Genomic DNA, 23,106 nt, shown 5'->3' with positions numbered 1-23,106 from the left:
GGGCCAACCAATAGGAGATAGGAAACGAGGAACGCCTTGGGCCATAGTCTGGTTGTTGGACGGATCTTTTTAGTAGTCGGACCACGTCTGGTTCTGTTGCCAGGCAGCCATGGCAGTGGCGGAACTTTTAAATTTGTGTTTTCTAGTTTTGTAGTTGTTTGGTTTTTAGGTAAAGTGTCGTTATTACTAGGTTATTCACGAGGATTGTGAACGACGTTGAAGCCCATAACGAACACAGAATACAGTAAAAAAAAAGATGATTTGCATTTTATTTACAGCGAAAACGGTGCCTTTTATGTTTAGTTTAGGCAAAATATCACTAAAGTTTTATATTCTGCAGTTCGTTAGTGTAAAAACAAGGGCGTTTAATGGTGACTGTTGTAGGTAACGTCTGTAAGAAGACTGAATTTGTGGATCTTAATCATGTCATTGAGAAATAATTTATAGCAAAGCATAAGTATTCAGTACTTATATTAAATCTTATCAATTATTGACAAAGGCACAAATGAAATAAATAACTTATACGATTTTTAGCTTCCAGATGTATTTTTAATGGTTTAAATTATGACCTAATGTGAAACTGAAACCTTTCGGATCAGGGGCAGAAAATATCGCAACACTTGCATCCTAGTTGTTCATCTTCAATGACGTTGAGCAGGAGGCAAAATGAAAAGGTCAAAAATAGACACGAAAAGGAGATTTTACATGGGACAACACCAAATAATGAAGAAAAAGAGGTAAGTTAAATGTCTGATTTACCGTCTTCGAATGCAGTTTAACTACTTGACTTGGCTAAGTTGTATGACCCCAAACCTTATCTGCAGTTTTCTGTGTTTTTCTTTATAAATGAACATTATTTTGTGAAACTGCCATAATGCATTTTGTGCTAATTCCATATAATTGACTTTAATATCATACAGTAGATAGATACCTTAATAACAGTGTGAAATCTTACATATTCCTGTTACATAAAAATGCCAGCTGATCTTAGAAGACTTAGATAACTTAATATTATCAAATAGATTTGTATGGGAAATAAGATCACATATCCTTTTCTGCCTTTGATTGTGATTATGCTCTCTGATTATTTAAGTAACCGTGAAGCTAATGCTGAGACAATGGCACCACAGAGTTCAAGTCGCCTACAGCCAGCAAGACATCTCCATTGTAAAGAAATAGAAAGCAAAGAAAACAATGGAGAAGCTTCCCTTAAAGAGGTACGTCAGCATTGTTTTGACACTGCTTCCATGAATTTATGTATTTTAACTTTTGGCAAATTCTAGTCTTTCTCTTAATGTTTCCCAGACAAATGTACTTGTGTATTTTTTTAAAGCTTTGGTGGTAAAGGTGTTTTGTATTTTTTTTTTCACAAATAGCATGCTTTGATTTTTCATTCTGTCTTAATGCGTATACATGTGATTCTTTTAAGACAACACCAAGGCAGACTTGGATTGGTGATTCAACCTTGGCTATGGATGAAGAGCTCTTACAAGCCCTGGATGCATGTGTACCAGTTACGACTCCATTGAGTCAAAGAACCAATGTGGTTTTAAAATCAAAGGACCTGGATAGTTCTAGTTATGTGACCAAAACTGACGATGCTGATCCTGAAAAGGGAAAAATGAACTTCACCAGAATTAAAAATAAAAGCAATACAAAATCAGATTTTGGAGGCCAAGCTATAACAAGGCATTTCAATCAAAGAACTATTTTAGACTTATCGGAGCCAGAACCATCTAAAACTCATTCAAGAGTTTCAGAAAACAGCAAGGCCTTGGCTAAAAAACTGTTGTTTAGTGAGGACACAGACAGCGATAAGTCTTCTTTTAAGAGGGATCACAGTACTGGCAATACAGAAAAGCATGCAGCTAAGAAGAAAAGAGAAAGACCATCTTCTTTATCAAGCCCGGAGTCAAGTGATTCAGGAGGTCCATCATCTTGCAAGCGAGCTTCTTTGATTAAAAAAAAAATCACCAGAGCAGAAACCTATATACATGGACAAAATCATCGGCAGTGGACATTTGGAAAAAAAACACTTGCTGCTGATTCTCAGAATGTTAACACATCTCTGAACACTTCAAGGGACGACTACATTCTCTTCAGTCCCACACATATTGCTGCTGGTCTCCAGAAGAAGTTACAGTCTCAACAGCTTCCAGTAGCTAATCTGTCAACCTCTGTGCTAACACCTCCTCCTGGGCTGGATTTTAGCAGGGCGAATTACAGCACTCTTGATAACACTCTCACAGGTACAGGTAGGGCTAAGATTGTATTCTGCATGAGAGTAAAGATTTGATCTGTGTGGGTATTGCCATGTAAGTACTTTAATAAGTAACACTGTGGTTGTTGTAGTAAAATCTAAGGATATTTTTCAAACTAGAATTTTTTAGATCGTCTCTCATCCAATATAAATAATTCTGATACTAGATCTTCAGATTTTGAATCTTCAGATCAGGAAAGGTACTTTGCTAATTTTATTTAATTGATTTTATAATAAAATGATCAAATTAAATTTATAATTTAATTTATTTAATGCAGAAGACTGACTTCTTTTTATTCCCTTGACCTTAATGATCAATCAAAATAATAATATGTAAAGGACTTAAGTGCATTGTGTTTTTGTTGTGTAAGCTTAATTCACATATTCACAAACAGAAGTCGAGATGGTTGTAGTTACAATGTATCATTATGTAGGGACAAACAGGTGAAGATCCTTCGCAATTTTCTTTAACCTTGCTTACAGGACAAAACATTCATGTGGCTTTACCTGCTGAGCAGCTGGACAAGCTGTTGCTGTCAAGCTGGGGTCTTCCTAAACCTGTCCTGGAGAAGTACCAGCGACTGGGTGTGGTCCAGATGTTTGAATGGCAAGCAGAGTGTCTCACTTTAGGACAGGTACTGGAAGGCAAGAACTTGGTCTATTCAGGTAATTCTCATAAATGTAATTTTTAAAATTAAAATTAGTCATGTAAGACGTTCATACCTTATACAGTATACCTTTCCATTATCTGAAAAAGTTCTGTTCTGTAGGTATTATCAACCCAAGACTTTACATGTATTTTCAGGGTTATAAAGTAAAGGCTTATAGTTTTTTTTAAAGTTAATTTAGGGGAGTGGTTAGTTAATGAGAAAGTTAATCTAGTGTTGCTGATTTAATTAAATTATTAGGAAATTACGTTCTTGCACTGTCATGTTATTTTAACACAATGTTCTATGAAAAATAATAAAATCCCTAATTATTTATAAAGCCCATCCAAAATAATGATTATACACATGCATAGTAATACTGGAAATGAAAATAATGAAGTGAAGCCTGCCAAACAGTAATATGTGTTTTAGATCATTCAGTAGTATATATATACTTTGCCTAAAGACAAGAACTCATGGTCATTGATAACTGGTTCCTTTTCTATCATTTGATTCAGCTCCTACCAGTGCTGGGAAAACATTAGTTTCTGAGTTATTGATTTTGAAGAGGGTTCTGGAAACAAGAAGGAAGGCTTTGTTCATTCTTCCTTTTGTCTCAGTGGCAAAAGAAAAAATGTATTACCTTCAGGTCTGTTTAATCAATTTACTTTCTGTTAATATCACAAAGGGCATAAGTAAAGTTCATGATCTTTCATGAATTTTTGGAGTCATATGAGTCATTTGCTAGACCGTACCTTTCGTATCTAAATGCACCATGTCCTTCACAGAAGGGCAGACATGGATTAATGTTTGTTGTTCCATTTAACATGGTTTTAGAGGGGTTTAAAGATAGTTTGGGGTACTTTTCCTTCAAAGTATTAATTCTGTTATGATCTTAAGCTTTTTTTTTCACAAAATATGTAGTTTGTATACATGTGTAATGCTTTTTTTTTTACCAACAATGATGATGAATTTGTTGTTGGTTATTTTTCTTGATATTGTATATTGTCAGCTCATTGTTAAATTTCCTTATAGCAGTTTGTTACCTTTGCAAAAAATAATTGATTGATGGTTATTTATTTTTCCTGTTTTTTATCAGAATATATTTCAGGAGGCAGGTGTTAGAGTAGAAGGTTACATGGGCAGCACTTCTGCCGCTGGTGGATTTTCTTCTCTCGATGTGGCTGTGTGTACAATTGAGAAAGCCAATGGGCTCATCAATAGACTTATTGAAGAAAACAGAATGGATCTTCTTGGTAAGAAGCCTATATTATTTTCTCAGGAAGAACAACAGTCTTTCATGATCACATTTTCTCATCATCTGCAGAGAAGTAATTTAATCATTATTATTTAATCACAGAGTAAATGGTATGAAGTGGTGGTTATTTTTTTAATATAGGATACAAAAATGAATAGTATAGAATAGTTCTCTTGCCTTTTGGTATCTTGTCTTAATTTACCTTACTCAATTATCAAATGACAAATCACTCTGTAATCTTAGTCTTAAAGGTCTTGCCTTCACAACCTGCAGGACCGAGACAGTCCAGGGTCACACTGTAGGTTATTCTGTGTTTCTGTGTTCCTCACGGCTTAATTGATTTCACTCTGTTTAACTATAATTTTAGGAATTGTTGTGGTTGATGAGTTACATATGTTAGGGGACTCCGGTCGAGGGTACCTGCTGGAACTATTGCTGACCAAGATACGTTATGTAACACAGAAGACATTGTCCAGGTAGCTATTGTTTGCCCATGCTTTTTATGGCAATCATGAATAAGTGTCTGATTTCTCACATTTCTCTCCATATATGTACTATGTGCAATTTCTTACAAATTCCAAATTATTCAGTACCACAGTCCTTCATTTCTTGAGTTTTTTTTAATCTATTATGAGTCGCTTGCTAACAATACCTTATCTTTTGTAGAGAGTCCTCCAAGAGCACCCCATCCTTCAGAGAAGAGGTGCAGATTGTGGGCATGAGTGCTACTCTACCGAACCTGGATCTATTAGCCAAGTGGTTAAACGCAGACCTCTACCACACTGACTACCGGCCTGTGCCGCTGATGGAGTGGGTGAAGATTGGGAAGAATGTTTATGATGGCTCTCTGGCTTTAGTTAGGGAGTTTAAACCTGCTCTTCAAATCAAGGTAAAAATGGAAAGAATGATTTTTTAAGAGCTGCAAAAGTGAGAAGGTTTTGTTTATTTTTTTAAGGTAATGAAATGGAGGTGCTAGCAATTTTCTGAAGTTGCTATAAGAGGTTATAAACAGGTAGGTTAAGGTATATGTGCCCTCACAAACGTCCTGGTATAGGTCCTGTATTTTTTGTCTGTCTGTATTCATCAGTCATAACTAAAATCTATGTTTTTGATTCTATCCTTTCACATACAGGGCGATGACGACCACATAGTAAGCCTTTGCTTTGAGACAATTCAGAGTGGCCACTCTGTTTTGTTGTTCTGTCCCTCTAAGAACTGGTGTGAGAAGCTGGCTGACAGTATTGGCAGAGAGTTCTATAATTTCCACCGGAGAGCTTTAAAGTCTGCTGAAGGCAAGGATATTAATTTGTTTTTCTTTCTTTATTTGTTTTTATCATTCTGCAGATACTTCAAAGCTATAGCAATGGTACTGTACTTTACAAGACTATATACCTCGCAATGATTACGTTAATGCCAGGTTGACTTTTTAAAAAAACGTAAGCTGTTCCTGTAAACCTAGTTGGTAGGATTTAGTTGTTTTTTTTTACTGTATCACTGCCTGTGTATAAAACTCCTCTGGTGTGCTGTATGTATGTTGTTGGTCATTGTCCTTTACAGGGGGGGACAAAAATGCTAGTGTCCCGCCACTGTCCCTTGATGAGGAAGGCCTGCTTGATGTCCTGGCCCAGCTGAAGCGCTCCCCGGCAGGCCTGGATTCTGTCTTACAGCGCACAGTGCAACTGGGCGTGGCTTTCCACCATGCAGGTTACCCAGCACAGCTACAAATCTCACATTTATCCTCACTCCCTGAAGAGATTTAGTACATTTTACTATTTGATCCTGAGCACAGCGTTCAATGTCATTTCGATTTGGCGTGACTTCAGAACTGCATTCTGGTAAAAGAAATAATAAAAAAGATATCCTTGCATAGTGATACTTGTATATCACATATAGTGATAGTTGTGGTTATAAGAACTGTTACCAAGAAAAGCTTACTATTCAGTGGGGATACTAATTGGTATGTGATTAATATTGTTATTTTAGAAAACTGGTATAGATTCTTATATACAATTGTCATTGTATCATTTTAAATTCCCCAGGCCTGACTTTTGAAGAGCGGGATATCATTGAAGGTGCGTTTCGGCAGGGCTACATTAGAGTCCTTGTTGCCACCTCCACCCTTTCTTCAGGGGTAAACCTGCCTGCTCGCCGTGTCATCATAAGGACACCAGTTTTCAATGGCCGTCCGTTGGATATGTTGACTTACAAACAGATGGCAGGGAGAGCTGGGCGCAAAGGTGTTGACAGTATGGGTAGGTTCAACTATCTGAATTCTGTGAAGGATATATCTATATTCTGTGAAGAAGTAGCAAATTACTTGTGCGCTTTTGAGATTTAAAATGATATCAACACTGCATCAAAATGATTATTGGACTAATTAAGTTCAGTAGAATTTCTTCTGTTTAGGAACAAGTAATAGGTTTATTCCATGCTGAAAAGAAGGAAGAAAGAGAACACAACGTTTCGGCCGTGGAGCCTTCTTCAGGTGTCTGACACAACACAAGTTGTGTTTTCTTTCTTCCTTTTTTTCAGCATGGAATAAACCTATTACTTGTTCCGTTGCAGCCTACGCATGCTGACGCAGCTCCCCACCTGAACTACTTCTGTTTATGCTTCTTTATGTATTTTGGTGAGTCTGTTCTTTTGAAGATTAATTTTGTCCCTTTAGGTGAGAGTATCCTTGTGTGCAAGGAGTCTGAGAGAACGAAAGGAACAGCCCTCTTACAAGGATCCCTGAAGCCAATCCGCAGCTGTCTCATCAAGAAGGAGGGGGAAGGGGTTACCACTAGTATGATCCGAGCAATACTTGAGGTAGCTTTATTTCCTGTTTCATTAAAATATGAGTTGCCATTTTCTTCATTTTATAATAGCTTTCATACAAATGAATGACACCCTGAGGAATTATTACAATTAGATGCATTACTTTCTGGTTTTACTCACAAAGCAAACCTTAAAAAAAGCATATTTTCAAACAACATAGCTTTTGAAAGGTGATACATTTTTATTTGCTAAATTTAGTGCTAGATCTCTCATAATAATACTTCGAGCTTTATATATTTGTTTTTAATCTAGGGAAATCTAGTGTATATTACTGTTTGATTTTAAGGTTTGATTCTTTATATAGTAAAACACAGAATTACAGATAAATCAGGAACTTGTTGGTATTCTGTTTTTTATTTTGAATTATCTTACGTATAAAGGCCAAAACATTACAGGTTTTTTTTTCATTTGGATATCTTATTAATGTTTTACAGTATTATACACACTTCACATTATTATTTCTAGATCATTGTTGGGGGTGTTGCCAGTACTCCTGGACATGTGAAGATGTATGCTTCTTGTACGCTGCTGGCTGCTAGCTTGTCAAAAGATGTTACAGAATTAGGATGCAGTGAGGGAGAGATGAACATGGAGAGGACTGCCAGGAAAAGGAAGTCAAGCAAGCAGACGAGCCCTATCGAGGCATGTGTGGATTGGCTCATAGAAAATGAATTCATTCAAATTCAGGAAGAGGGAGACAAAGAACAGAAAAGTGAGTCTTCTGGCTTTCATATGAAATTAAATGAAATACCAGTATTTGGAAAACAAAGCCCAAGCAGATAAGACAAGTCTGTATAAAGTCAATTTTCAAAGGTTACAGAAATCCCTACATTGGTTTCTCAAAAATAAAACAGGCATACAGAAAACAGACATTTGGATCTGAAAACTAAACTGTATATAAAATGTATTTATGTTAAACAAGATATAGAGATATAGAGCTTAACATTATATGAAGAATGTTTTTTAAACGTTGTATGTATTTTTATAATTCTTGAGTCCATATATATTTGTTAAAGAGGGTTTGTGGCATTTTTTCAGTTTAATGTTATACATATTACCCCAGATAAATGTTTTGTACGGTATTTGTCAGGCTTGGCGAGTGGTTTCTAAGTGGGAAATACTACACATTACCATGCTGTTTTAAACACAGAAAGAAATACACCGCTGATTGCTAGAGAAGATCCTTAGACCCTGTTTTGAAATCGAAGAAAAACGTTTAGTTTATGAAATGCAAGTATTTTATGTGATACATGTAGCTTTCAAGCAAAAGAGTGTTGAGCAGTCTTGTAAAAATATCAGTTTATAAAATGAAACTTGTCAAGATGTTGCATAATTAACTTCAGTGTTAAAGATTCTTTTTTTTTTTCTAGTTGAGAAATACTGTCCCACTCACTTGGGTGCAGCCACCCTCTCCTCCTCCCTGTCTCCTCCTGAAGCGCTTGGAATATTTGCAGATCTCCAGAGAGCAATGAAGGGCTTTGTGCTGGAAAATGACCTCCATATTCTCTATCAGGTAACAAAGCAAATATTTATTTATGTTATTCTGAAAAAATGTTTATTTTAATGTGGTTTAAATAAAAAATCAATAGTATCTTAGTTGAACATCTTTGTTTAATGGATAAATATCGATTCAAAGCATATCAAGTATTTCATGGTTCTGAAACATTTTTTTTTATTAAGATTACCCCAGTCTGTGCAGATTGGGCTACAATTGACTGGTACCAGTTCTTCTGTCTTTGGGAACATCTGCCTACTTCAATGAAACGTGTAGCAGAGATGGTTGGAATTGAAGAGGGGTTCTTGGCTCGTTCTGTTGGTGGAAAAATAATAGCAAAAACAGAGCGACAGCACAGGCAGATGGCTATTCATAAACGGTAATGGGACGATATTTCATTTCTCAACCATTTTTACCTTTAAAAACAACCTTTAAATATTGTCTTATCTAAACACCTAATGATACCCTTTGATCTAATCTTGTTACTTCAAAGAAATTAGGCTATTCATAATATTAACTTGAGCTACGGTTCATTAATTGTAAAATGCTAATGTTTTTAGTTGATTAAAACAAGATAATTGTATATTGTTGTCATCAGCTCATTTTCCCTTTTCTTGTATTGACCAAACCAAAAATCTTTATTTTGCTGATCTTATAATTTATAGTTTAATTGTATTTTTTTTAATGATATGGCATATATAAAAATTCAGTAAAAAATTCTCATATTATATCACTATGTGAGTAACATTTATTGAAGTGAGCAAGTGAGCAATTCTCAAAACTTATGAGCTTCTTTTTCTCACTTTAGATCAGTTGTGATATTGTAAGTTTCACGGCCAGACAGAGATTGCTCTTGAAAGTTCCATTTTTAGCCACATTTCATTTTTTTTCCTCCCTCCACAAATCATCTTTATTCTACCTTACCCTTCCAGCTTTTTTACCAGTCTTGTGTTACTGGATCTGATCAGTGAGGTACCACTTGAAACTGTTGCAAAGAAGTACAGCTGTAGTCGAGGACAGCTTCAATCTCTGCAACAGTCAGCTTCTACATATGCTGGTGAGACCTTGGTTTGCTGAATGTGTGCCAATAATTAAGCCTAGTGACCCTAAATGCATTCATAAACAAATGCTGTGTAACTTATGTGAAGTTTTTCATCTGTATTGGTAGGTATGGTCACAGTGTTCTGTAATCGCCTGGGATGGCACAACTTAGAGCTCCTCTTATCCCAGTTCCAGAGCCGACTCAGTTTTGGCATTCAGAGAGAGCTGTGTGACCTTGTAAGGATCTCTCTCTTAAATGCACAGAGGGCCCGAGCGCTCTACAATGCTGGATTCATCACTGTGTCTGAACTGGCAAGAGCCAGTGCTGCAGATGTGGAGATTGCATTGAGGAAAGCAGTCCCATTTAAAAGGTAATCCCAAAGAGAGATTTTGTAATAAGTCAGTAATAGTTCATGGCAACCACAAACAGCTTTTCTCATCTTTGTGATGATGATGATTCCTGTATATGTAAGAAATAGTCATGTCCTTATGGTTGTAATTGTCATTATAAACAAGCATCTGTAAGGAGGAGGCACCATAAGGAAAATGTCCTTTTAATGGCATTAAGTATTTGTACATCATATTGAAAAGTGTATATATATTATATATACCTTATTTAAAGAGGAAATAAATATAATATATAAACTGTTAATATTATGTTTTTTTTCCTCTGAAGTCTAAAAGTATTTGCCAGAAGTCTTAAGCCTGCTTCTCTGCATAGACTTAGCCAGATTAATAGACTTCAATTTTCAGAATGTCTGTATGTGCATTTTATGTGTGTTGAGATCTAATATATACCTGCCATACCATCTTAAACTAATGTTTCTCTTATTATCTAGTTCCCGTAAAGCAGTGGATGAGAGTGAACATGAAGCCCAGGAGCGCAGGGACACCCGCTGTATCTGGGTCAGTGGGAAGAAAGGTCTGACTGAAAGAGAAGCAGCTTTGCAGATCGTAGCAGAGGCAAGAAAGCTCCTCCAGCAAGACCTGGCCCTCCTTGGAATACAGTGGAACCCAGACTCCCTTACAACAGAGAGTCCGCAAACTGCTGCCGAGGATGGATCTGATGAAAAGGCATCAGGAACTTCCGCGCTTTCACAAACCAAGGGAAAGGGAGTTTTGCTTTCCATAAAAGATCATCTGCAAAAAGGAGAACTTATTCTGAGTGAAAACAGCAGAAGAAATTACAAGGAGCAGTCACCTTTAAGAAAGTCATTTATTGTCATTGCTAGCAATGAAAAGGGTCCAACCAAAGAAAAAATAAATGAAACTAAGGCTTCTGTTGACACAGGGTGTCCTGAAGACAAAGATTCTGCTGTTTGTCTCAATTCCAGGAATGCTACTACAAAGAGAGAGAAGAATGCAAAAGACTCAATTTTGCTTGATTCTACAGGGATTAGGGGGCAGGCCTCCACTAATCATGTTTCTGCACCATGCAAAGTTACATGTGAAAGATCTTCAAATTCAAATGCAAAATCCCACGGAGTTGGCCAACATTTAAATTCATTGTACTCATCCATACGTCAGAGGTCTGATGAATTTGCAATGAAGGATGAAATGAATGTAATTGTAGGGCCAACAACTGCAGATATAGACTCTGTCAAAATGACTACAATCATAAATTCCCATAATTCCCCCAGGAAGGATGACACCTCGAATGTGCAACTCGAAAATCTTAGCAAGCTTGCCATGAACCACGTATCCAAGCGCAGAAAGACTGGAAGTTGTGAAAATGTGACTGTTGAGCATAATGAAATCACTGCTGATGATTGTGTCACTTCTGAATCATGTGTGAGTAACACAATGGAATCTGATCAAAGAAATTGTTTAGTTGTTTCTGAGTACAGTAGTGCACCTGGCACTTCAAAGACCCATTGCATTCAGAAATGTCCACCTAAATGTAAAAAAGCTAGGGAAAAAAACAAAGTGTTGAGTTCTGAGAGTTTCCTTAAGCACAAGCATCTTGGAAACAAAGGCAAAAATGATCTGCCAGTGTCCATGAATAATTTCCCATCTGTCAGTGGAAAAAAATGTAAGGATAAGTGGAACCATCGCAACATTGAAAACAGCTGTGGGCTCACTGCGTCGGAAACTGAAATTGAAAAAAGTACCAATGAGGCTATGCTTTCAAGTTTGCAGACACACACTGATATAAAGCACTCAAAGACACAGAACAGTAAGAGTGTTCTGGAAGGATGTGTATCAGATCCAGTTCCAAATCGGAAAACTGAACAAAATCCATGCTTTAAAGCTCAAGAAATATGCAGATCTCCTGATCTATATGCAGCAGGTCAAGAGGAATTTGAGGAAAGTTTTCCACTGGATACACAGACAGAGAAAATAATCATGCAGCAAGATTCTGTTGTGATATCGGTTACTGATCCCAGTTTACATGCTGTGAAACCAAGCTCTCTGGGGACGGAAGCTGGAAAACAAATTTTTGCAGAAACCTCCAATAAAGTTTCAGATTCTGGGAACATAAAGTTGTTGGAGAACTGCTCAAAAAATGCGAGTCAAACTAATACCACTTTACTGTTAGAGAAATGTCCAATCAAAGCTGTTCCTGAAAATCTGATACATGCTGAAACTCTTTCTAAATATAATGTCTCCCTGACAGACACCCAGCTAGGAGATATTCTGGACGACTGTACTCCTGCTTTAGCTCAGCCGGTTAACTCACCAGCACCGATACAGAAAATAAGTGCACCGCTGAATGGGATCCAGCCTACAAAAGGAAATCTTGAATCTTCAGAAGTTCCTGTTGATAACAGTCTCAATGGAAGTTGTAGTTTCTTATTTGACAGTTCTTTCGAAAGTTCCATGAATGCCATGGAGGAGAAGCCCTTACAGGATTTGTCTCAGTCTTTCAAAGAAAGAGCTGAGGTTAATGAGCTTCCTCCTGTGCCTGTAAGAATAGAAAATGAAAACATACAAGCTGTTTACCAAGAGCCTATGGAATGGGCAGAATCATCCTTTAACATATCAGACCTGGGAGATTCTTTTCAGATGGGCGAAGCTCTCTTTGTTGAGAGACTGAATGCTGTATTTAGCAGTGGTGATGAAATGACATCAGAACAAACCAGATCATCAAAAAATTGCGTTACACCTGACATGAAAATAACTCTAAACAAAGAAGCCAAAACCAACTCTCAAACAAAGACTAACAGAACCTCCACCTCATTTCATTTAAGCCCAGGAATGCAAGACATTCTGGATAACTGGCCAAGTCTGTCTGGTAAATGTACAAGTAGCCATGAGGTGCATGTAAAGAGTGAAACAGCCAAAAAGCCTGCTGAAGTCAATGCTTTTGTAACGGTTGACCAAGACAAGAATGACATACCTTACAGAGTGAAAGCAGAACAACAGTGTTTAGCTTTTGCAAATCAAATATCAAGTGAAGTTGTTTCCCCTTCCCTTGATCGAGAACTGGAGTCAGGACCAGGTCATAATGAACTTAGTCCACCAACACCACAAAGTGAGGCTGTCTCTCCAGCAATCAAAATGGCTTTATCTGTTAGGAAATCGGATAAATGTAAAGAAAAGGCTCTTTTGAGCAAAGTCTCTCCTCTTTCACATGTAGATCAGCCTACATCAAACCTGGATGATTCTCTAATTGATAAAGGCTTTACACTGCAGTTGTCTCAGGATGTGTCACCTTTGGCTTCTGTCCCTAGCAGTATGGAAACTTTTACAATCATTGATGTGGCGAGCAATCTGACTCTTTTCCAGACGTTCATTAAAGAATGGAAAACTAAGACAAGGTTTTGCATTGCCATTGCTTGTGAAAAAGGAGAGCATGTTCTGTCCACTCACTCAGCAATAGGAGGAAATTTCAAACCTAGTAAGTTATTTCCGTCATATTGCACACATTCTGCATTTTTTCCATCTTCTGTTATGTTTCCACAGTTGTACTGATGTTTATTTAGAAACTTTAACTGATACATTTTGCACACTGATGTACTTTTCACGCTACGTGTGGTACTGGGATGCTTTATGTATCCATGTTATTTGAAAGGACAAAACTCTGATCATTTCTCAGAGGTTTGCTGGAACTGGAGTGAACAACATACATGCATTATGAATAGCTTTTTTCCCCTAATCATTCAAAACTCTTCAAAAACAGTATAGCGGTTTCTTTTTATTTATACTGTATGGTTTTTTTTTCAGATTGCTCTAATCATAAAAACACTCCAAGAAAAGATGGGTTTCCAATAAAGGGAAATGAAGATCTTGTTGTCACTGGGATATCTGTGTGCTGGGGAGGAAGAGATGTCTATTATATATCATTGCAACAGGAACAGGCAAACACAGGTAAAAGATCCTATACTGGATAATATGTGCAGTATGTATCATGGATCATCTGTTGTTGTACCCTCACTGTGTACCATGCTTATAGCTATTTACTAAAAACAAAATTAAATTAATTTCTATTTTGTTTTTAATGCAGACATTAGTGCAAGTTTAGTGCCCCCACCTCTGGATCCGAACCTTTCAGTGAAGGAGAGACTGCATCATGTTCAGTCCTGTTTGAAAAGCAGCTCCTCCTTTAGGTCTGAGAGAGTCATTATCGCATATGACTTCAAACAGCACTACAAAGCACTTCTATTGGCCTGTGGGCTCACTCTGGAGGGAAGCTTCGAAGACCCGAAGGTGAGCACGTGTGGATTAGATTGTGTGTAAGGTGCAAATGTATTAGTTTGCACAGTTTTTGTCTTGCACAGCTGCACGTTTGCTGTTCTTAGAATATTCCATTGTATATTGATAACGTTGGCAATAAGTTTGGACCATTATGTTTTTGTGCAGTGTTACGCAACTTTGATTTAAGTATAAGTTTATTTCTTTATGTCTATAATAATTTCATTCAAATTGTATTCCATTAATATTTACTGTTTAGGTCGCATGCTGGTTGCTAGATCCTGGGTCTAAGGAGCGGACTCTCCACAACATGGTCACCAACTTTGCTCCCCAGGATCTACAGCTGTTAGATGGTATTGGCACCGGACAGGGTGTCCAGAGCCTGGGCATCAGTGGTAACCATGAACACCCGGGACGCTACAGAGCTGCCATTGAGTCTGTACTTGTCCACAGCATCATGAGCCAACTCGATGTACAGCTGGAAAAAGACAACTTGCAAGGTCCTCTAAGTCTCTTTGAGGCTTTTGATGTTAATTCAATTAAGAATATCACATGTAATTTATGTATTACTATAGTGTGCAGCAACTAATAAAAAAAAATAAGGGTAAAAACGAGCTGCCTTAAAGTGGCAAGAAATTGTAATTGCCCCTATATTGTAATTGCTTTCTTGTAAGAAAACCAAGATGGCATTGCAAAATCTAATTTCATAAAGTACTTTTGTGTACTCTTTAATTCCATGAAAGGGAGTAAGTCTTACTATATTCCAGAATTATTTTTTTCTTTCCCACTGTGGTTTGTTAATTTTTTTAAATGTGTCTTTTTACTTCCAACAACAGATGTGTTTCGCAACGTGGAGATGCCAACTCAGTACTGTCTAGTGTTGCTTGAACTGAATGGTATTGGGTTCAGTACTGCGGAGTGTGAGTCACAGAAATATGTCATGCAAGCCAAGCTTAGTGCTCTGGAGTCCCAGGCTTACCAGCTGGCTGGACATAGCTTCTCATTAACTAGCCCTGAAGACATTGCAGAGGTAAGACAAATACATCCTACATCCTATCAAGAAAGATCTTATTGTCAATTAAAAGCAAGATTAGAATAAAATAATTTTTCTAAAGCCTCATTCTAAGCATACTCATTGTCTTGCTGATACATGGCTCATCGTATGGAATTAACATCCTTGTTTCACTGTGCCAGCATATATGGTAACATCAAAGTCAGAATATGCCTTACATGTAATCTTCTTAGAAGTGAGTAGCTATAGTTTTTAGCATGGAAAAATGGTTTTAGAGTGTCTTAGCTTGGCAAATCCTTACCAGTGTTCTGCAGCAGGTGGCTCTGTTTCACAGCTTTGAATGCTATAATATTACTGATCAAGAAGGATTTTATGAAGACATTACGATAACAGGGTTCATATTTAAGATTTATTAGATTAAAAATGGTGTTCCTGGCACTGTTCAAAAGATTAGGATATTTTCCCAGCTTTATTTGATTTCATTTACCAGATACCATCTTTAGGATGTTTTGTTCATCATTCACCTTGATTTATATTGTTTGAAGGTGTTGTTTCTGGAGCTTAAACTTCCACCAAACGGGGACATAAGTGGCCAGAAAAATAAGAAGACTTTGGGATACACCAGGAGGAACACTGCCGGAACACGGGTCAAAATAGCGAAGCAGTTCAGCACCACAAAGGTATTTTATGTTTACAATCTCTTAGTAATCTACTATGTAAGTATATGTATGTACTATGTAAGTATAAGAAAATAAGTAATTCGTAGCACTTATTTTTTATCAAAACATTGACTGGCGATTTACTACTACAGATGTACAGTAGTTCTGCACCTTTTATGTGGACATTAAGAACTAAATTACCCTTAACTTCAGATTTTCCCCTTTAAATTAATCCTTCAATTAATTAGTCGAAAATACTTATTTTTTAAGACTTCTGATGTTTATTAAACTAGGGCCCAGAAATTGTTGTTGTTTCTGCTAAACAGCGGGTTCTTGTCTCATTTCGTACAGGATGTTCTGGAGAAACTGAAGACATTGCATCCTTTACCAGGCATCATCCTGGAGTGGAGAAGAATAACCAATGCCATTACAAAGGTGGTCTTTCCTTTACAGAGAGAAAAACGCATGCATCCCAAGCTTGGGGTGGAGCGAATATATCCCATCTCCCAGACACACACAGCCACAGGTACAAAAGCCAATAAAATATTAATTTATTTCCATGTTTCTTAGTTGTATCATAATTCCGTTTCATTCCATTACTTTCAAAACATTACACTGAGTTTGTTAATATTGTTTGGTCTTGGGTACATTTTGATTATCCAGGCAGGGAATTTTTTGTCCCTCCTCATACTGGTGTCACTCTATCCCCACTGTTATCTGAATTGCTTGATAGATGGTAATGTTTTGATGTTTGCATAGTTCTGCCCCTGGATGAATGGTGACACCATGTGTTGAGATTCAAACTTTTTGTATCTAACTAGCCAAGCTCATATGAACAAAACTATACTTAAATGGTGGACAATAAGGGAGAAGGAGATTTACGCACTGAAGGGACTTGGCTTAACTTTAGGTAGCTTAGATATATTTCTCATATTTGTGGAACTATTTAATTTACATTCTTACTGTTTGGATGCACTTTTTATATAGAGAGTGATGGTTCATTCCTTTAGCATCAGTTTAATGTGTGGGCTTATCAGTTGATGATTATTTTCAAGCATTCTTACTATCCAATATAGAATTTGTCTTGGCTGAGTTTATCAAGAAACAGTTTATCAAGAAATCTTGATAGCTGATTATCAAGAAATCCATGCTTGTTTCTTCTATTTCTTCTATTCTGCTATTTTAGGAAGAGTAACCTTCATTGAACCCAATATTCAGAATGTGCCAAAGGATTTTGCGATTGAAATGCCAACTTTAATAGGAGAAAGTCCCCCATCTCAGGAACGAGGCAACACACTTTTTTCAAAATCAAGGTGAACAAAATGTTTTTCTAAGATATAATATTATATACTATAATATAATAACTGTATAATGTAGCCAATAACCCTAATTCAGGAGCTCATATGAATTTTAAAAATAAATGCTTCCATCTCTAAATCGAGCACTCATTTAACACCCAGATCTGACACACTGTGATTTGTGATTTAGGGTTTAATGCGCTGTGTTGAACCTATGACTGGCAAAAGCCTTTTATCTTTAACTTTATTTTTAAAGGAGTCGAAAATCAAAGATCTCCCGAGATCCGGTGCCACCAGTCAAAGCAGATGGAGAATCACCAGAAAAAGGGATGGCTTATTCTATTAGCATGAGGCATGCTTTTGTGCCTTTCCCAGGTAAACCTTTTCAATGAAAAACTTTAGATCTAGGCATAAAACATAACTATAAATTAAAAAAAACAACCTACATAAATTTACTAGACTTCATATTCCATATCTTACACTTGAAAGTGATGATTTATATGAGTTTACATGCAGTGTTCTCTATGTAGATTGCCTTTGGACCAAGCTATGAGAGGTTATATATCACAACAACAGACAGAAGGTCGCATGTCTTTTATCTGGTTATTATGGTTTATAGACTAGTCTGGCCTTTTCCTCCTAACTGTTGTCAGCTGTTAATACATTTTTTACATACAGCCCATCTGAGCTATACCATTAATCTGTCTGCTGTCGTTTAGAAGCAGCAAGGTTGGAGCACAGAAATAGAATGCTATTCTGCTTCAGCAGTACTGTAGTTCCAAACACGTTGGCAATAAAACATAAATGGAACAGCTAAAAGATAGTATTGTGTCTATCTAAAGAAAATAGCTCAAATGTTCAAGACGAGAAATATACACTAATGACATACTGTATATTGTTTGATTTCTTAAGCAAGATATTGACCAATTCATTAGCGTACTAATGAATGTTTTAAAATGTTCAGTGACTGAATTAATACGAGTTCTATGTACTGTACGAACTAGTAGAAGAAAGGAGATAGGGCTGATAAACATATGGGTTATTTACGAAACTGAAGTATTGGCCTGCCATCCTCTCAACTGATAAAGCAAGCATGTGATTTATTCGTCATCTGACAATATCAGTGACTTGACTGGGATACCCAACTGGCTGCGCACAATTGGCTTAATGCCATCCTGGGTGGATTGGATAAGTGAGCCAGGGCTTTCTCGGAGATCTCTTGTTGCTTCCTTCACCAGTGCGGTCTGTGAGCGATGCGTCTCTCCTCCCGTCTGCACTGAACCTCTGGTACGGGGCTGTGGTGCTAATGATGTGTTAAAAGACAAGTGGTTTGAAGGTGGAGAGGTCAAAGGAGACTGCCCACACTTCCTCTTTTTCCCCTGTTTGCAATTGTGCGGCATGAAACTGCAAGCCGACACGTAAAAAAACACAAAACTGGTATTTTCAAATTGGGTATTTATAACAAAAGTAAATAATTATTCTAAATTTTAATAGAAGGAACTAGAAATTGCCTTAGAAACATATGTAGTGTTACAAACAAGGAGGCCACTCGGACCATCTAATTGGTTTGATATGCCAATCTCAACTACAGTATTTTTGTCTGTAGATGTAAGAATATGTGTTTTATTTCTGTTTGACCTTTGCTTTCCCTTTTTTAATGAAGGAGGCCTCATACTGGCTGCGGATTATTCTCAGCTGGAGTTGCGGATTCTGGCTCACCTCTCCCGTGACCGACGACTCATCCAGGTCCTCAACAGTGGGGCTGATGTCTTCAAGAGCATTGCTGCTGAGTGGAAAATGATAGACCCAGACTCTGTGGATGACGTTTTACGACAGCAGGCCAAACAGGTGAGGCGGTGGGTGAATCGGGGAGCTAGAATATTTGCAGTGGTTTTTATTAAAGGAGAGCAGTACAGCAAATACTTTCCATTAGCTTTTTGTTAAAAAAAAATAAGCTGATGCTACCAAGATGTTCTTTATGTTGATTTGTACTTTCCAGGGAAAAGTAAATATGACCTTTTTTGACTCTTAGATTTGCTATGGAATAATCTATGGAATGGGAGCAAAGTCACTTGGAGAACAAATGGGAATTGATGAGAACGATGCTGCCTGTTACATTGAAACATTCAAATCCAGATACAAAGGTAATTATTTTAGAGAACATTTTGTTCTTGCCGATGTAGAGGCCATTTAATGATGTGATTTCAAAGGTAACAACAATAAATGTATTTTATATAAGGTAATTGGAAGAGGTTTTCGAATTCACAATTATACAGTGGCCTTTTATTGAATTGTAAAAGCATTTTCAAATGTGAAAAAGGATTATTGCAATTATTTTTTAACCCTGTTTCATTAAATTTCAAGAAAAGTGGGGGGGGAGAAAAGGGGCAAATAGTGTACTGTATAAAAGGATTCAGAACATGTTTTCAAAATGTTTTCTACTCTAGGAATACAAGCCTTCCTCCGAGAAACAGTAAAGAACTGCGTCAAAAATGGATATGTTCAAACAATACTAGGGAGGAAGAGGTTTCTTCCTGCCATCAAGGACCCAAACATTCACATAAAAACTCATGTATGTACCTATTGTATAAGACCATTTTAAATTTTAATTGTTGAAGTGCTGACACATTCATTTCTTGTTTTTTTGTATTTGGATGATGAATATTTTCCGAGCTACTTGGTTCACTTTTTCAAAATAGGTACCTTATAATATTCCAGAACAACTAAAAATTAAGAAAATACATTTTATTTTCAGCAGTTCAAATCTGTTATTAAAGAACATTTTACAGATTTTTGATCTGGAACAAATGCTTTAGAACATTTTTATGGCTCTCCTGCAGTAAAAGATTTGAGAGAAGGTAAAGTGTTTCAGTTATTGTTCTTAAATAGATTTTAGCTCCAGGGGTTTCTGCTGAAATATCTCCCAGGAAAAAAAAATAGAGAAACCTATTTGACCTTAAGTAAATGCACTGAAAACAGTTATGATTTATTATTCAAATAAATACAAATAATATCCGTGTTTTTTTTTTTGTTCTTCAGGCTGAACGCCAGGCTGTAAATACTACTGTTCAGGGATCTGCAGCTGATATAGTAAAATCAGCAACAGTAAACATCCAGAGACGCTTAGAGGAAGCTTTTCCCCTAGCTGCTAGATCTCATGAACACACAGGAAGTCAGGAATATTTCAAATATGCAGGTATCACGTTCAGAACTTTTATTTTCTCTTCTTCATTTTAGCCCGTGCCGCTTTTCTTATACAAAATTAAAAACAGAATTTCTAACAACACGGTGGTTAGTATACTAATTAGTTTCATAAAAACTTTAAAAAATGTTTTAGGCAGTCACTCTTACTATTACAGAGTAAGTCTGGATTTATTACGCTTCAACATGTTTTAAAAGAAACGTGCAGTAATTAGATTGTCCTTCAGTGTTTTATTGTGTACCTCTCACATTATTTTGCCCGTTTTTGTTTTACAGACAGAATAAATCAAAGAGGGAACTCCTGTCCAAGCAGTGGAGGGTTCTTTGTTCTTCAGCTACACGATGAACTCTTTTATGAGGTTGTAGAAGATGATATAATTCAGGTGGGTGAATGCACACCAAAAGATGAATGCACGGTGTTCTCAACTTTGAAGTCTGAGAGATCATGTTTTACATTTCCAGTTGTGTTAAGTTATAGGTGAAATGTTGCATCTTTACAGGGTTATAATGCTGCCAATATTTTTATTATTTACTACACAGTACTATTTGCATGTTTAAAATGCATTGATGGTAATGAAGACATTTAAAGAAGAAAATAAAATCCCTTTTCACGTGTTATTCATTCCTGCTTTTTAATGCAGAAACAAAGACTCTGGTTCTATCGCAATTCAGAATGAAATATTTAAATACACCATAGGTTTGATGATTTTAAAATTTGGCTTTGAAGCACTTTGAGATGTTTCTGAGTACAAAAAGACATTTATGGTATATATTCCAGTATTTTGAATTTCCTTCTCTTTTTTTATCTTGTCAGTCTGATCAAAATAAAATCCATTACACTGGTCAGGTATTGTATCAGCAAAGCATGTTTAAAAAACACTTTACCTCTTTTGCTCTTCTCTCACAGGTAGCTCAGATTGTGAAGAAGGAAATGGAATCTGCAGTTAAATTATATGTTAAACTTCGGGTGAAAGTCAAAGTAGGTCCAAGCTGGGGAAACCTCCAAGACTTAGACATTTAGTGAAGACTGAAAACCACATTTAAAATGATCAGTATATCGGCAGTATATACTGTCAAGAATATTCCGACTTTTCAGTGTCAGAGGAACAGAATGCAATGTACATTATTAACCCGGAAGGTTAAAGTAACAAACTTTTGTAGTATTGTATAATTTATTTCATGAATGTTATAACGATCAAATTAAATGATTTGTGTACATTTGAAACATATGAAATATTAAATGCTATTTGTAATTAGGAAAATTAAAGACTTGAAGCAAATAGATTCTTTCATTTAATAATAACATTTCCTCTACCATTTTCTTAGAAAAACCACCTGAGAGTCCTGAAAGTAAAACAGATCAGTGTAACAATGTGCTTGTGCACAAATCATTTGAATTCTTAAATGTAAAACTCACCTTTATTACCACACCACATAATAAGGAAAGGAATATGATATGTACTGAGGAGCACTTTGAATGCATTATTTCCAAATAAAAAAAAATCTTGATGTTGCTGCCAGCTATGTTCTTTATGAAAAGGAGATGTCTTATCCCACCAAGCACCCATTGAAATGTGGCTTATTTTGACCTCGTTAAGGTATTCACATGTGCAGAAATACCAATCTGATATTGAATGTGTAGAACTGTGTTTTAGTGTGAAGAAAAAAACTAAACGTGTGCTCTTCTTGTAAGATTTTTGTTTATTTTTTGTGCATCATAAACAGTAATATTTCCATAATATTTCAGGTCAGGAAAAATGTTGGTTTTTATCATTTAAGCCTATCATTTTTTACATTCTAAATTTTAAAAATATTAAAAAGCATATGATTGAATTTGGTAAATTACCACTGTTATTTAAAATAGTATAATTACTTTTCATCAATTCGATCAGATTTTTATATTTATGCCGTGATTCAGAAGTATTTTTTTAACATTTAGATACACAATTAAAACTTACCAAGGACTTTTGCATCTACCTATATTATACGGTCACTTTGAACACAGGGTTTTCAGCTCGGTGACCTCAAAGCCGTTTCAGGACATAAGTCTTAGGAGTGTGCTTGTATCTGGCTATTGGGCTCCATTTTCTTGTATATACTTAAAAACATCTTCCTCAAAGATACATAACCTTTGTATTCACTGCAGCTTTATAAGTTCTTAATTCAAAGCCCTTTGATCTTGTTTATATCCTTTTTAAAATATGATTTGCACCCTTTTAAAGGACTGAAGATTAAAGCCATTCTAAAATCCTATTTGAATCCCATTGTACAAACATGAATATCTTGTTATAATCCCACTGGGCAATTAACAGACAACCAATTTTCTTATGTCTCTTGAAAGTAATTTATTCACTTTTATTTTCAATTTTGTGTTGTTGTAAACTTACACTGATTCTGAGCAGTCTAAATAGTATTACTTGTATATAATCTGTGGTGTACTGTAGGTTCTTATTAGCAGATTAGAGTCGCCCCTATTAACTTTATTTTACATAGTGCCACTGGGTTTCCTAATGGAGAAATTCTCCACTAATTGCGGCCAGGCATAATTAGTGGTCAATGGTCAGAGGTTGAGGCAAGCTGTAATAACCCAGTGTTTGGTTTAGCTTGAACTAATCTACAAATAAATGAATTTCATATGAAAAACAACAGGAATTTAAAGGATTTCAAAAAGATACAGTATATGATTTCAAATCCTTAAGTAAAATGTATTTAATATGTATTTACAAATCTGAATTTCCCCATGATGCTTTTTATTAATGTTTATTCATACATGCAATTAA

At 36.2% G+C, this 23,106-nt stretch overlaps 1 protein-coding gene across 2 annotated transcripts; it reads left to right on the top strand.

Moving 5' to 3' along the window:
* The first annotated feature begins 69 nt into the window (after positions 1-69).
* Positions 70-21,840, top strand: polq (polymerase (DNA directed), theta). 2 transcript variants are annotated; one of them, XM_088639054.1, is made up of 32 exons: positions 70-737; positions 1,094-1,217; positions 1,430-2,249; positions 2,744-2,926; positions 3,426-3,556; positions 4,007-4,163; positions 4,533-4,641; positions 4,832-5,054; positions 5,298-5,457; positions 5,723-5,869; positions 6,205-6,417; positions 6,834-6,976; positions 7,451-7,697; positions 8,356-8,498; positions 8,666-8,859; positions 9,413-9,537; positions 9,649-9,892; positions 10,361-13,362; positions 13,689-13,832; positions 13,969-14,171; positions 14,416-14,656; positions 14,993-15,186; positions 15,714-15,848; positions 16,179-16,353; positions 17,014-17,140; positions 17,382-17,500; positions 18,789-18,973; positions 19,158-19,269; positions 19,573-19,697; positions 20,165-20,321; positions 20,603-20,709; positions 21,234-21,840. In XM_088639054.1, the coding sequence occupies exons 1-32, from the start codon at positions 667-669 to the stop codon at positions 21,345-21,347; spliced, it is 8,574 nt and encodes a 2,857-aa protein (XP_088495180.1). In that variant the 5' UTR covers positions 70-666; the 3' UTR covers positions 21,348-21,840. The 2 variants fall into 2 exon arrangements, with proteins under 2 accessions (XP_088495180.1, XP_088495179.1); XM_088639053.1 differs by having other exon boundaries at positions 1,430-2,255.
* Positions 21,841-23,106: the final 1,266 nt, after the last annotated feature.

Source organism: Lepisosteus platostomus, chromosome 7 (assembly GCF_059453375.1).
Source record: "Lepisosteus platostomus isolate fLepPlt1 chromosome 7, fLepPlt1.hap1, whole genome shotgun sequence".
Classification (NCBI taxonomy): domain Eukaryota; kingdom Metazoa; phylum Chordata; class Actinopteri; order Semionotiformes; family Lepisosteidae; genus Lepisosteus; species Lepisosteus platostomus.
The sequence above is the reverse complement of the archived record's forward strand: the minus strand, read 5'-3'. Positions and strand labels throughout refer to the sequence as shown.